Source organism: Mesitornis unicolor, unplaced genomic scaffold (genome assembly GCF_000695765.1).
Source record: "Mesitornis unicolor isolate BGI_N332 unplaced genomic scaffold, ASM69576v1 scaffold51454, whole genome shotgun sequence".
Lineage (NCBI taxonomy): Eukaryota > Metazoa > Chordata > Aves > Mesitornithiformes > Mesitornithidae > Mesitornis > Mesitornis unicolor.
In genome coordinates, this window is record NW_010181797.1 from 77,670 (window position 1) to 93,105 (window position 15,436).

The 15,436-nt window shown below is 40.5% G+C and overlaps 1 protein-coding gene across 8 annotated transcripts in view; it reads left to right on the plus strand.

Annotated features, from left to right (window-relative positions):
* Positions 1–14,968, plus strand: part of CHN2 (chimerin 2) — an 86,472-nt gene extending 71,504 nt beyond the window's left edge. For 3 of the 8 annotated variants that reach the window (XM_010183518.1, XM_010183516.1, XM_010183520.1), the window contains 5 exons: positions 490–663; positions 2,442–2,519; positions 9,151–9,288; positions 10,856–10,961; positions 14,143–14,968. In XM_010183518.1, the coding sequence (XP_010181820.1) occupies positions 490–663; positions 2,442–2,519; positions 9,151–9,288; positions 10,856–10,961; positions 14,143–14,314 (668 nt within the window). In that variant the 3' untranslated portion in view covers positions 14,315–14,968. The remainder of the gene's footprint in view (positions 1–489; positions 664–2,441; positions 2,520–9,150; positions 9,289–10,855; positions 10,962–14,142) is intronic. The other 5 variants (XM_010183517.1, XM_010183522.1, XM_010183521.1 and 2 more) reach the window with 4 other exon arrangements.
* Positions 14,969–15,436: the final 468 nt, after the last annotated feature.

Consider the following 15,436-nt stretch of genomic DNA (forward strand, 5'->3'; position numbering starts at 1 on the left):
GGAAGGAAAGCACACTTAAAGCACTCTCCCAGTTTGAGTGCTCAGGTGAATCTTAGGTCCTTTACCCATTAGCAGCACTAAGCCACAGGCTGGCCAGCAGACGACAGTCATTACTGTGCTAATTTTGTAAAAGGCTAAACTAAAATACTCAGAAGTTCACGTCCTTTCAAATTCAACACCTAGAGCTACGTGTCCAGCAGTGAACTGACCCGGGCCGCACCAGCGGTCACCTCCAGCTCAGAGGTTTATGAAGGACATTCAGAGCTTATACAGCTTTTTTTAATAACTATGTTGGAGTTCACTTTGCCCACCGTAAGTTTTTTACAGATTTCCGTGCTCGTCTTTCTCATCTCCATCTTATTTATTCTAGCTTTGCTGACTGATGGGGAAGTTATACCCTTTGCTTGATGTGGCCCAAGGAAATAAATTGTTAGACAAGACCTATTGGCGTTAGTATTAATTAATTAACCTGGCTAACTTTGTTTACAGACTGCGGGTTGAACGTACATAAGCAGTGCTCCAAATATGTGCCCAATGACTGCCAACCAGACCTCAAGAGGATAAAGCGAGTCTACTGCTGTGATCTCACCACACTGGTGAAAGCCCACAATACCCAGAGGCCAATGGTGGTGGATTCGTGCATTCGAGAGATTGAAGCAAGAGGTTTGTGTGCTTAGGAAAGCAGCAGAGGCAATTAAATTAAGATGGCTTGAATTACGTGCTAAGCTAGGACAGGGTAGTCTGTTCATGCACACTAAAGACAGCATGAGAGAAGGTTTTTTTTTTAGTGTAGGTGATGCATTGCTTTGCATTAGCTAGTAAAATTAAATCATGGCATTTCATAATGCAATTTCCTGAAATGCTTTCTGAAAACATGTCAAAACATGTATTATGTTACACTTCTGAAAGGGGTGAACTTTAAAGTGAACTTTAAGTTCATGTTTATGTGTCGTCTTTCATTATTTTCTTTCAACATACCTAGGGACACTTCCAATTTCAGAGTAATCAGTTTAAATCAAATCCCTTATTAATAACTTTTGTGGACATTAAGGGCAAGCAAACACAAGTGACTGGAAGTGACTCAGACAAGTGAGGTCAGAGGCTGTGGCGTTTTGTGGTTTGTCACAAACTTTGCAGGGTTTTGCATGATGCTCATCTGCTGACTGATGGATACTGTGGCTCGGGAGGCACATCACAGGTTTTTGGTATGCAGATATGTGCCAGATTGAAGAAATACCATATCCCCTCCAACACCACACAGTAATGATCACGTATTTTTGCTTTTGTGACGCTGCGAAATGTGTATGTTGTGCTGCCCAATAAGCCAAATTTCCCTGTTAGTCATACCTTCAGCAGAGGAATCTCATAATGTTGAATTTATGGCATCCTCTGCGTGGCAATGCACTGATACTAGCCATAGGGATTTCAAAGCCACACACCATCTACTGAAATGAATCAAAGATTTACAAGTAAATCCCCTGCACTGCTCCATAAAGCTCTACCAGGATTATATCATCATTGCAGGGACAAAGAGAAAGAGTAGTTTGGACTAAGACAGAAGTGCTTTACTCTGATGATATAGCGGGAAGCTATGGTGCGTTTGAGATCTAATCACTTACTTGTACATTTATTGATTAAGGTAAAATCTGCTGCCCACTCTCTGTTTTTTCAACATCTTTAGATTTCTTTCTTGAATTGCCATAGAACTATGTAAGATACTGATTTTGTTCTTAAGAAAACAAAATGTATTGGATCTTATAAGTAGGTTAGCACTGTGCACAGTCACAATAAGGAGTTCTGGGATTAAAATAAATAATGTGTGTGTAACTCTGCTTGGCTAGCGCTGCCTGCTCTGCTGGGCTGCCCTGCATTTCATCTTGGTGTGGAGCAATGGGGGTAGAGTTGTACAAGTAAGCAGGTCTTTTGTGGTGAAAGAACTGTAGAGGGGATGTGCTGGTATGGAGAGGAACAGTACCCATCACATCTGTGTGTAAGTAAAAGCTGACAGCAAAACTAGGAACAAATGTGCTCATAGGGAAAGGCAGTCTCTTACTTGCATTGCTATTTATCATTAAGCAACTGGTAAAAGGAAAGGAGCCCTCTAAAGCTTTATTAATTATAGTCAAATCCAGGAAAATCTCCCACATAAAATGAATAAATCATGATAACACCACATGCCCCACCATTAGCAAATTGCAATATTTTCCTCTAACATAATCAACCATTTACCTAACAAAATCAGAAATTATAAAGTCTAAAATGCTTTAATCCTTTAAAAAACAACTTAAAATTGCTTTGATACTTCCTTAAGTGCTCCAGAGTTTCACGTTACAATTAGTTTCTTGCTATGCTTACTAGATCTGTTGTTCTTGCTTTGTTGTTTTAATCCTGAATATTTGTTGGTTACTGAAACAAAGTTAACCAAGAACTTTTTGTTTCAGGTTTGAAGTCCGAGGGCCTCTATAGAGTCTCAGGCTTCACTGAGCACATTGAAGATGTGAAAATGGCCTTTGATCGAGGTACACTATTTTGTAATCTTGTACAATTTTAATCTAAGGTTTCAGTTTTAGGACCTTTTTTCAGTTCAGATGTTTATATAGGTACCATGGTAATGAAATTGGCATAGAAGCAGAAGTACAGAAACGAACCTGTCTTTTCTGAGTTCTTAAATTAATCTGTAGTGCTTTTCGTAAGAAGAAATCATATTTCATAGTTGGAAGGAATAATTAAACAGTAAGTAGTGTCAAGCAGGAGGCTAAGTGCTCGGGGACTGGATGATTGCTCAACCAAGCAGCACAGCCTAGGCTCCTAGTTCAAGTATGAGCCTATAGAGTACCAGGGGAAAACAGGAACTCCAACTGGGAAGTCATTCTGCATGTAGCCTTGTAGAAAGCACCGCACCACTGTGCACATGATTGCATCTGCGTGACAGATGAGAGGAGCACTGGGGAGATTGGTTGTACAGTATATTGAAAAACCGGTAATTAAAACACTGCTTGTTAATCATGATTACCGTCCTAGTAGCCCTTCTAAATCGATTTAGCCGATTACTTTGGTTCTGGTTGTGCACACAGTCTTTGCACACAGGACTAATTTTAAGTATATATGTTAGTGGTTGCAAAGTAGGGCCTTCATGAACAGAAAACACATTTTCAAGTACATTTAAGAAGTTACATAAATATTTTTCTCCTTTCCTATAAAAATCCTACTTGATTTTTTCAGGTATTACCTCTGCCATCCTAGGGAATAGGGTCAGACACAGTCTGGTGATTGCAAGCCCATGGAGATGAGGCAGGTCCAGGCCAAGCCAGGAAGTCAGCCTGTCGATCAGGGTACTGACCAGAGAGTACATGACCAGGGACAGACGTGGCCACGACCCAGCTGGGGACAGCTTCGGTGTCACTCAGGCAGGGACAGGGTGTCCTGGGGGCCCATGGGCAGGGCCCAGAGAAGGCTGGGCAGGGTCAGCAAGGTCTATGGGTGGCTCATCTTACTGTGTCTGAATGCTTTTTTTGTCTGGAGACAGTTTGTCACGCAGATGTCACTGGTAAGGAAAGTCCAACTAGGAATTTCCAAAGTGACTGTTTTCTTGCTATACCAAAATATCCTTTAAAAAATAATGCATCTTCTAAAATGTGTTGGATGCTGCAGTTGTGGACATACGCATATAGACACATAGGTCAGCCATGGTTTGAGTGAAAGAGATGCACAGTGATAGGACTGCTATCATAGGAAGATACATGTTGCAGGTGTACCACATGAAGCAGTGCTACAGAGAGGGTCACAGTCCCTTTTGTTCTGTATGTCAGTTCTTTGAATGAAACCCAAAAGGAGAGGCACAGGTTGAAGACAGAATTTGAGGAAAGCAGATGGGAATTTATTTCTGAGCATGACTTGAATACTGCTGCAGCTGTAATTCCTGTGCAAATGCTACAAACCATTGAAGCCAGTTCAGTTTGACAGACAGCATATTTTTTATTAGTGCCTATATTCATGGCATAATCTGGTGGCAATACACACTTGAATTAGACCCACAGCAAGGAAGAAATTGTGATTTACTGTCAAAGGCGGCAGCACCTAGAAACAGGAAGATTAAGGTCAGTAGCAGTGTTGGGTGTCCAAAGGAAAAAAAAAAAAGCATGGATAAACACGGATGCAGAGAAAGCAAGAACAAAGTTTGCATACAAAGGCTGTGAGGAAAACCATTGGGTATAAATTGATAAAAAGCTATGTCTTCTTTTTCTTTTAACAATCTCATGAGGGAAAAGGGCTAAGAAAGAAAAGAGAGTGTTGCCATGAATAATGCTAAAAGCAGCATACCAGTGAACAAAGCCTTGTTATGAGAATTGCATGACTAGAGGATTGCTGAGACCAGAAGATGAGAACTTTCAAAACTTCAGTTTTGAAAATGTTTTCTCCCTGAACTGAGATGAAAAAGCAGAAGTTGTTGGGTAGGGTTTGGGTTTTTTTTGCAGGAAGGGATTTAAAGAAAACCAAAATCGATTTTTTTTGTTCTGACTGGTGGGCTGTGCAGCTGGAAGGTGGTTGTCAGTTGGCAGAAGGTTGAATTGGCAAAATGCTTCCAACCTGACAGCTCAGGGCTTCCTTCCCTGTCAGATCCAAGTTTACAGAGACAGGGACCTCACCTTCTCTTCTGCATCACAGCCCCACAGGTATGAACATCACTTTGCTGCTGCACTGTTACCCCTGCTTAGCCCTAGAAGCCAGAGCAGCAGGGAGTGGGCTATCCCAAGGATGTGGAATATCCCAGATCTCTGTCCCAGGTGACAGAGCTGGGAGAGAAGGGAACTGAGAGCCAGGCAGCAGGTATCACTTCCAGCAGCGTCTGGAAGGTTTTTGTTCAAATTTCATTTTCTGCCCAGAAAGTGAAGTTTGTGGGAGTTTTGCAGAAGTGTTGTTTCCATGTTCGCTACGGGAAACTAACATATTTTTTGCAAAAGTAAAAAAGAAAAGGAAAAATTGTGTCTGATATATCAAAAGGAAAATTCCTGATCAGCTCTGTTTAATAGATAGATGTTGCAGCAGAAACAGCCGTATCTGTGACCAAGTCACTATCATCTCAGGCATCTCTGGAGCATGCTGCGTAGCAGAAGGAAAGTGTGTTTTAAAAGTGCTTGGGAGAGTTACCTGTGAAAGGAGAAGCTGAGATTAGGGGTATGAACCAAAGAGAACTCTTTAATCAAATGGATAATCCTGGCACAATACTAGAAGATGTACACTGGCCAGGAATAAATTTAGTTTGACAATTTAAAGACCATCTTTTAACCATCTGAAATTAAGGCTCTGAAACAACCTTCTGGTAAGAGCAGGGATAAAGACCATAACCAGTTTTAAAATGGGAATTGAGGGGTTTATGAGAAGGGTTACATGGCAGGGTGCCTGCAGTAGCAGAGCATTGCACTCTGGCACTACAGAGCTCCCTCCCTGCCCATCATTTCCGAGTCAGTCCCTAGGCACTTGGCTGGAATGTCAGTATGCTTTTGCATCTCTGGAAATACAGCTTTTAATAAGTGGGTTTGAAAATAAACAAGCAAGGAGTCCTCCCATTTATATGCAGGACCCATCCTTCAAATAATGTCATCAAGCTTCCTGGTTTCCCAAGCTCTTTGTCAAGGCACAGGAGCCAGAAGACAGCATAATACGGGGATGAGGCGCAGGTTTGAAAGTGAACAGCTCAGGGAGAGAATGGTATCCCACATAATATTATTTGGGCCCAATGAAGCTGTGACAGTTGGTTTTAAAACAGGGAGAAGTTGGTCCTCGTCTGATTTAAACTAAGGCTGCCTTCCAAAGCCAAAGCAGTGTAAATACCCCTACTGTAAATTAGCGTTAGGCTCTCTGAGGCACTGACAATGTTCCATTTCAGTGATTTTTGTAATGAGAAGGAGGGGAATAATGTGGATTTATTTAATCTGGTGAATGTTGGTGCTGTAGAACGACAGTTGCTCCCTGTCAGCATTGTTGAACTGTGGCGTTGTGGCATCCAGAAAACCCTCATTGTGTGCTTTATCCACAGAGCTGCCATTGTCACCAGTGCATTCTGTCCCCCCACTTGTTTGTCTGACTGGCTGGTACAACACACTTGCTAAAAATATTATGCTGTTAAATATTACATGAGAACTTAGAGGCATCCTAACTCATACTCTCGCTCTTTTGCCAGTGTAGCTGAAAACTTGTCAAATTCCAAATCCCAGAAAAAACACAGAAGCACATTAGCATGGCAAAAGTGGTGCAATCAAAAAAAAAAAGGCATTAAGGAAAAAGGAACCTAAGTAGAAATGTAATCCAGTTTTCAGGAGGCATAGCTGAGGCTCTAAGAATGTAATACTTATTCCATTTCATTCTGTAATAAACCACTGATATATGTCTATGGCATCCAAAGTCAGGGAACAGAATAAAGACTTTCTTTGTCTTCTTCTTTATTCAAACTTCAACATAATGCAACAAAGTATGTTGAGAGTCAAAGTAACAAGGAAAGAGAAATGATGGGGTTTGGATAGGTTTAGATTTGTAAAGCTGAAATTAACTCTGTCTGTAATCTAAATATTTTTTTAAAGATTGTATTACCATATGGCCACTGCAGTGATACTGAAAATACTAATTACAATCTGAGGAAAGATACTCTATTGAAGACTTAAAACATTATTGTGGTAATGCAGAAGGTATCATATAAAATAGATGCAGTTCGTAGTGTGCTACTGCAGAGGATCCTCTGTGAAATACGTATCATGACTTTCCTGGAAATAAATTAACTTTTATTCCTTACTGCTTTGAATTTTAAGTGCTTTTAAATAAAAATACAAATCCAGGAATTTGGTGAGGATTAAAAATAAGGGCAGCCTGCCAAGGGCCTTCAATTGCTGAAACTGAAAGAAAAAAAAAAGACAATCCAAAATCTACCAAAGGAAAATAAAAATCCACCTTGCCCTACATACCCACTACAGAAATGCGTAGGTGTATTACAACAGATGTATTATTATGCTCACTTCAATCTTCAGTGCATTTCTAGTGGATGTACATTTGTCTCTGAAGTGACAAGAAAAATCTTTGACTCAGGAATTAATGCATGTTTCCTACAGTGAGTGAATATGTAAATCAAAGGTGTGTTTGAAGTATATTGAAGTTTAAAGTACCCCTAGCTGAAGTGTCCCTTTAAGGAAGCTTGCTGGGCTGCTTTGTAAAAGTACTAAATAAATAACAGTCCCATTTAGCGTACTGGTGACCTCGATAAAAGATGCAACCTTCTGCTTTGCTCTGTCTGTTCAGATGCAGCTGCTGGCTCCTTGGAGGTATCTGTTTTCAGTGGAGCATTTTGAGTGCTCAGTGTCCCTCAATTAAATAGAGCTCTCCACACAAAGCTTTACAAGACTAATGCTACCGTGCGTGGAACGTGTGGATTAGACAAAAGATTGGGGCAGTGTAAACATCCTCCTAGGGCTTATTGATGCTGTATTAAATTAAATGCTGATGGATGTATTCAGACTGCTCAGCTGCATCAAGAAAGGCTGCTTGTTTTAAACACTTAAGCATATAATCTCCTCTTGATGAGAACGTGTAGTGCTATTAGTCTTAATGAGAATTATGTGCATACATTGGGCAGGATATATCCCTTTAAGATTAATGCCATAGCTTTGTATAAAATGTCTACAATCAATATAAACTCTTTTACTCTGCTGGGAAAGCCTTTATCACCATCTTAGACGCTGTGTATCAAGCACACCCACTCATCTGTCTGCACCAGGCATGTCTACAAGCACTAGTTCTTGCGAGACAAGCAAGGCGATGGCTTTACAGCATGTCAGCGCCTCGGTGGCAACAGCCCAGGCTTGTGCTTACACCTCCTGGCAGATACAGGCGGACTCCACTCCGCTGTTCAAGCAAGCGTAACCTCTCATCACCCTGCTCACCATATGGTCCTAATCTTCACCACCTCCTGTGAGGGAAGTGCTGTCATCCTCACTTGAAAGGTGGGGAATAAGGACTATGGGGTATAGATGATCTCAAAGAAGCCTGAGTTTAAGACTGAGGATTAAATCCAGACAGCCTCAGACCCTCCTTGACCAGTGTCCTACGCTGTCTTTCTACTGGAAGACCACGAAGGACAGGCCCTAGGAAGGGAAGACAGTAGAATTACTCACTCTGGACAAAAATGTGGATATGAGGGTACCAGGTAGTACAGAAGATGTGCTTAAAAAGTGGTAGTGATACAGCCTTGCTGCTGGTTCTTGTAATTTCACTCATTGCAAGCCATGCATTGGTCAAGGGTTTACCAGCAACACTTGTAAATGTTAAGCTGATGTGATTAAAAGTGCTCCATAATGGAGTTCTGACTAACTGCGTTATAATATGTAGCAAACAAAACGTCTGTCATTTCAGTTGCATAATTCATCTATTTAGCTGTTCATCCATTACAAGTATCCATATTCATTTAACAAATTGTGATCCACAGTTCAGAATAAATTGTATAGCTAAATGCCGTAGCGTGCCTATTTAAATTAATATCTTTGCTATAAATAAATAAGTCAAATCTGAAGACACTAGAGGACACTTAGAAAATAAGGCGGCTTTCTTACTAGCTAATCAGTATAGATAGATTGGTGCAGGACTTACAAGATTTGGATGTCTACTCTGATTTTTCCTCGTGTCTCCTGAGGGTCACTGGAAATATATGTTATTTCTCTGTGCCTCTTTTTGAAAATGAAAAGAATGGTTCATACTCCTGTGCATTGATCTGTGGATACAAAATACAACAAACATCAGAACAAGTTACTAATAGTTTATTTTCAGTGAATAAATGGGCCAGATTTTTTACATATATTATTAACATGATTTTTCATCCAATATTAAAACATTGTGTGTGAGATGGTAGACTGCAGATATTGCTGATGTAATCACCAGCCTCTCCAAAAGATGTAAGCAAATAAATAATTTACTAAAAGATAAGGAAAATACTATTCCTCATTCATATACTGTAAAGTTGGTAGCAATATATTCTCATTTAAGCCTTCCAAGTGCTTTCAGGTTGTTTTTTTCTTGTCAGGTTGGACACAATAAATCTGAATTAGAAGCCTAGCCTTGCTTCAGTCAAAATTAGCCGGGTTTCAAAAAGATTTCTTCCTCCTCTTCTAGATGGTGACAAGGCTGATATTTCTGCCAGTATTTATCCAGACATAAACATTATTGCCGGAGCACTGAAGCTATACTTCAGAGACTTACCGATCCCTGTGATCACCTACGACACCTATTCCAAGTTCATAGAAGCAGCAAGTAAGTATTGCGTAGTAGTTTGTACCAATCTTTAATTACATTTCCCATCCATAAAGCTGTCCCCACAAAAGAAAAAGACAACAACTTGGAAGCAGGGGTGTTGTTCTGTTCATTGCTTCTCTGCGCCATTCTTCTTTCACATGAAACTTTCACCTGAATGTTATTGCAGATGGGACATCATGCAGGTACTCCATCCCAGGGCTGGTGTCATGGCCACAGATACATGCAAGACTGGGTGATACGTGACAGGTCAGGGATGAGAGAACAGTTTGAGCCTTGAGGGTGCTTCCCATTTCCCCAGCATTTTCCTCATCTCCTATATCAGTATATATTCAATATATATATATATAATATTCAATAGATCCTACAGTATCAAACCTGTGTCCAGATGGGAGGCACATACAGTTACCCCCTGCCCAGAGCTGGCAGGTCATGGGTGCACAATACCAGAGATGGCGGCAGAATTTGTTGCCATAATGTTGGCAGAGAGAGATGAGATTTGCCTCAAATTCTGCTCTCTGGGGCACACCCTTCCACATAATGATAGTTACCCATGAAAAGTCACCACGTGGATTGCATCAAAATCAGATTATAAGCAAAAAATGTCAAAGACCTGAAGTGTCTAAGAAGTAGTGTGCTTTCTTCTTTAAAAAGTATCCTCAGTAATTTTGAAATGGCACCCAGTATACGCATAAGCAGCAGGAAGTGTGGTCTCTCTGTCTGACTGTGCTGCTTTCCCTTCCTCTCTGTCTTACCCCACTTCTCACTCCCCATGCAACCACAGGTACTGCTCTCCTGCACTCTCCTCTTCCTCCTTGGCAGAGAAATTATTCTTGCTCTTCACTTGTCCCGTGAAGAACATGGCCAGAGGAAGCAGTACCTATCACATTGATACACCTGTCTCCTAAAAGCAAGACATAAAGATTCTTAATCTTCTAAAATTTCCAGCTCCTGGTGCCATTTGTGTGGAAAGTCATGCAGCAAATACAACTCTGACTCAATTCACAGCTTAGGAATCTATACTTTTCATGTTAAATACATGTAAATCCTATTCAGATTTTTAGAGAGATTGCCAAATGAGCGCTGGTGCTCTCCAATCACCGATACCTACACATTTTAAGATGTCCAGAAATCTTTGTTTATGTAATTTCATGTCATTTCTAGCTAAACATATATTCAAGCAGTCTCTAAAGCATACATTCACACTCCCATCTGGTGTTGAAGGCTAATGGAAGTGATCTTATGTAACATTTTAAGGAGTCTGTTCCAGGCAGAGTATTAGGAAGCACTTAATGAAGCTCAAATACTGAACCTATACAGGCCTGCAGATAGAGCTGCAGACCACAGAGGCAACTACTGGGTGGCTGTTGTTGCTGATTTCCTTGTAAAGCCTTTTTTTGAGGATGCAGAAATTGCTGATAAGCTCCATGTTTGTAAGTTTAATACTTATTCCTGCAAGCACAGTCAATGGCTTGTAAATGACTCTGTAATAACTCAGCTTCCTGAATTATTGGTGTTTACAAACAGAGAGCCCTATTAACATTAATCCTGTTTGGTGTTTTTACAGAAATCTCCAATCCTGATGAACGACTAGAAGCAATACATGAAGTGTTGATGTTACTCCCTGCTGCTCACTACGAGACGCTTAGATACCTAATGATTCATCTCAAAAAGTGAGTTAATTGGCATGTAGGATAATCCTTGAAAAGCTTAACAATTTTCTGCTTTGAAAGTGAGATAGTACTGAAAATACCAATAAAGCTTCCATTAGGGCACTGCCACTGAAACAGTGATGTTACAAATAAACAGGCAAGCTGTGTTTGTGTAAATGCATATAAGCTATGCACTTACATAGCATAGATCCTTTTGCTGGCAGATCACTGCAAGCATTTGAAGAGTTAATTGAGATTTGCCACGTTTCTCTGAGGTAGATAGAACCTGAAAAATACCAGAATGGTGGGTACTTCAGAGATGTGTGAGATGTGCTGCAGCAAGTCACTTGATCACGCTTTGCTTCTGTCTCCTTTTTACCTCCTGATTTGTCTTCCTGAATGATGACCCTAAAAGGAAAGAGCTGTCTCTTACGAGTTGTTTGCTCACATCACAGTTAAGCCAAGAATCAAGCAGGGCCTATTTTTATATGACTAGTAAAAGCAATACAGGCCCTTCAGTTATTTCCTATCGCTTTTGCTTTTAAACACACTGTGCCTAATTAGCTTCCCAAAACTTCTGTAGTCATAAGGCATACACTATTTTCAAAAATGCCCAAATTTCATTTTTTATCTCTTCTTAGTTGTCCCACTACTTGCAGCACAGTTGCAAATTTTGAGTATTTTCTGGGTTTGATCTGCACTATTCTGCAATATTAATGTCAACATGAAAAGGAAAAGACCTCAGCTCACATAAAATCGCATCAGAGAGCTCGTGTGAAGTGGATTTCATGCTCAATCAGGTTCTCATTTTGCAGAGACTTTTCCGATTTGGAATCGGCCCGGGCCATTACAACTGAGTAATTTTACCTTTCAGTGAGACATTACCAGGGCATGCAGGAGCTTCTTCTGCAGAAATGAGATGTGTCAGCACTTACACATGGACAACTCGGGATGAACCATGGGCTTTTAAGAAGGCCCATGGAGGCTGTAGAGAAGTGACCTGTATACAGAATTAGTACTTCAATGTCCTGGTAGCAAATTTTAATAGCCAAGTATTGACTTGCCTTCCTTCTCTTCCGTGAACTGCAGTAGAGGCTTTGGTTCAGCTGTTGAGCCGAACTACTGATGAGACAAAAATAGTCCAAACAGCTGATTAAGCTTTCTCCCTCAAATACCTGCAAGTCACGCAATGAATTTCCTCTCCTTTCCCAAATCGTAGCTTTCAGCATCTGCATGGAAATAAGCACATGTCAGCTCCTATGGAGAATCTGTCAGAGAGATCTGAATGCCAAAGAGATCCTTTAGGTTCAGAGAATGCTGTTCTGTAAATTATACACAGAGTCCTAACTCCAGCCCCACAAGGCTCTTCCTGCATAGAGAAAGCATGTGCTGGTGCCAGGAAGTCTGTTTATGTACAGGATGCAGGATCACTGCAGGGTGACAGCCTCAGCAGAAAAGAAACTGCACTGAGTTGTTGTAAAAAGCACAGGTAAATCCAGTAGAGGACAATGTCAGCAATGAAAAATGAAGTTGTTTTCTTCAGTTATCTTTCCAATAACTTTTTTGCTCAAAATTGGAGGAAATACAGTAGCATGAGCAGTCCCCCCTGTGGTGAAATGCGTACAACTCCATCCATGCTGACATTGCAGTGAAGCTGTGAATCTTCTGTGTTCACCTCAGGCCATGCAGCAAGCCCACACTCGTGGACAGAGGTGCTAGTAAGAAGTATGTGGCATTGCATAGCTGTGCAACATCTCTGCTGCATACATTCACAAATGGAAAGCAGAATGTTACACTTACACTTGCACAGAGGTAGCTTGGGCTAGGCAACCTTGATTCGTCTTTTCTCCTTGCAAAGCACAGCTAATATACCTATGCTAGAAGATGAGGATGCATCTGTAAGCAGGGGCACTAATGGACTTCTGTCCAAAAAGCAAAGAGGAACAGTGTTTTTCTGTGGCAGAGTCGTTTTTTGCAAAGAGCCAATAGCAGAAGCAAAACCAAGTCACATAAGGACCTACAAACAAGGGAAGACCAGATTACTTCTGGTTTCAGCCTCTTTGTGCTCCCTCGCCTCTACTGATGGTATGAGTGAATCCACTGCTGCCCAGCTGGGAATTGCTATGGCCAGGAGTGGTCTCAGGTGTTGGCAGGAGAGCTGGCTCCAAAATCAGATATGCTGCACTCTGGCAGAGGAGTTGTGTGTGGACTATATGTGAAGCTTCACCCATGCTGTACTTAGTAACAGCAAGTGTCTGGTCCATGAGGAACTGTGACTGACCAAAGGACCATGGCTGTCTATACACTGCAGTGCAAGAGCACGCTCAGAACTCAAATGCCAAAGGCTTGCTGGAACAACACTGATGTGATCCAGCTCCATTACCTAGAGGAAAACCTTGGGCACTTTGCATTTTCCAGCAGGCCTGACTGATTTTCCAGTCAGGGCTGACTTCTCTACAGCTTGGCCAATACTTGGTGGTCTTCGTTTGCTCCAGCCACACATAGTCTACCTATTCTTGTATTTACATTACATGACCCGTGTCAGGTAACAAAACAGCCTGGGCTCCTTCCTAGAAGTGCCCCCATTCGCTGTCAAGGACGGATGGCACTGGTAGCAGCCTGACTTCAGCAAGCCACCTCTCCAGGCTGCTCCAGGATTCAGCCTATTCTTAAAGTATAACAAGTAATCAGAATCACTTAGCTGGTGGTTGGCCTGAGGCAGAAATGTGTGAAGGAGTAGGTTCCTGCAGGCTGGAAGTGTGTCTGGGAGCATAGGGGTCACTGGTAAGCAAAAGAAAATCTGGGTTCATGTTTGAGAAGCTCACCCCCACCTCTGGTGTGATGCACACAGAGAACTGTAGTTACTGCAGCGTAGGGGACTGTTTCATACATCATAATTTAAATGATTATGCTTCTCAAAAAAGCAATTGCCACTAATTCTTACACCCTAACGGATAGCCACATGGAAAAAAATCACTTAAGAGTCACAGGAGGGGTATTTAAAGGCACTGGAAATCACAGCCCCACCGTAATTGCATTGCACTTGCTGTGGAAACAGTAAATTGAGCAAAATTTTTACTGAAAAATGTCATTATCTGCCAATGCTTGATGTGAAGCAGGATTAAGATGCATATATTCTTTTCTTCTGCGAAGTAAACAACTACCTTAATTTTTTTAAAAGCTTTTTTTTTTTCTATTTTAGGGTTACCTTGCATGAAAAGGAGAATTTTATGAATGCTGAAAACCTGGGAATAGTGTTTGGGCCTACTTTAATGAGACCTCCAGAGGACAGTACCCTTGCTACGCTGAATGACATGCGGTACCAGAAGTTAATTGTGCAGATTTTAATAGAAAATGAAGATGTTCTCTTTTAGACAGAGAGGCATATCTTCAACGCCATTTGTTTTGAAATAATTAGTTTGAAGGAAAAACAGCATTCCTTTAAATTTTTTTAAACATAAAGGAAAAGTTCCTTGACTGCACTTCAATTTCTGCAAAGTTGCAGATGGATGCCAAAATGTTTAGGGAAAGCCTATGTCTCATAGACATACGCCTCTTCGTAGAAGGGAAAAAAAGGTCAGAAAAAATCCTCTTACCTTGTATCTTTTGCCTTGCCTCAGATGTATATTTGTTTTGAGAAGTTGCAAACGGTTTTATTGTTAACTTATTAAGAAACACAAAACATATTTTAATATGGCTAGAGAAGCAAAAAGGTACTGAATCAGTGTTACTTGTATACGCCTATACATTTCCCTCTCCATGAGACATAATTATATATGTCAATTGTGAAACAGAACCTATATTATAAAGATATTTTTACTTTACCTAGCTGAAAGAATGGCATTTTATTTTAGCAAACTATACATCAATGCGGTGCATTGATTATTTTCCACGTAATTCTTTCTTGCATTTTTGCTACGATATATCGAAAACAATTACCACTAATGCAGTATTAGCCTGACATACCTCTTTCATTGCAAATGTTTTAAAGGAGAATTCTTCTCTTGTGTATATTCCAGCTTTCCTTAGGTTTCTTTGCATTTAGGCACTAGCATCCCAAGATTGTACACTTTTAGCCATTTGCTGTTTCCCAAAACATATAATATTTTTTCTTCTTCCTTTTTTTTCTTTTTTACTCCCATGTGAAATATGTATGGAGAATTTTTCAAAAGTCCTGGTGGTAGTATCAGTTTCACATGCCAGATTTTTCTTGAATTACAGTAATCTGTAAGATAAGTGATGCTGGGACATGGGATATTTTCTGGCCTTGTTGAAAAGTTAGCACTTTTTTGGGTTAATTATGAAGGATTTGGTTTTTCTGTAAAAATGGAGTTATGTTTTGTCATGTTTCTGTATTTATAAACGTACAGTAAATCTGCTAAAAATGTAGGTATTTATCTTGAATGTGTTTCCTGATGGTTTGTTAAAAAAAAAAGAAAGAAAGAATGTGTAGGAAATGTGAGAGTTGGTAAATTTAATTATTACCAAATTTTAAT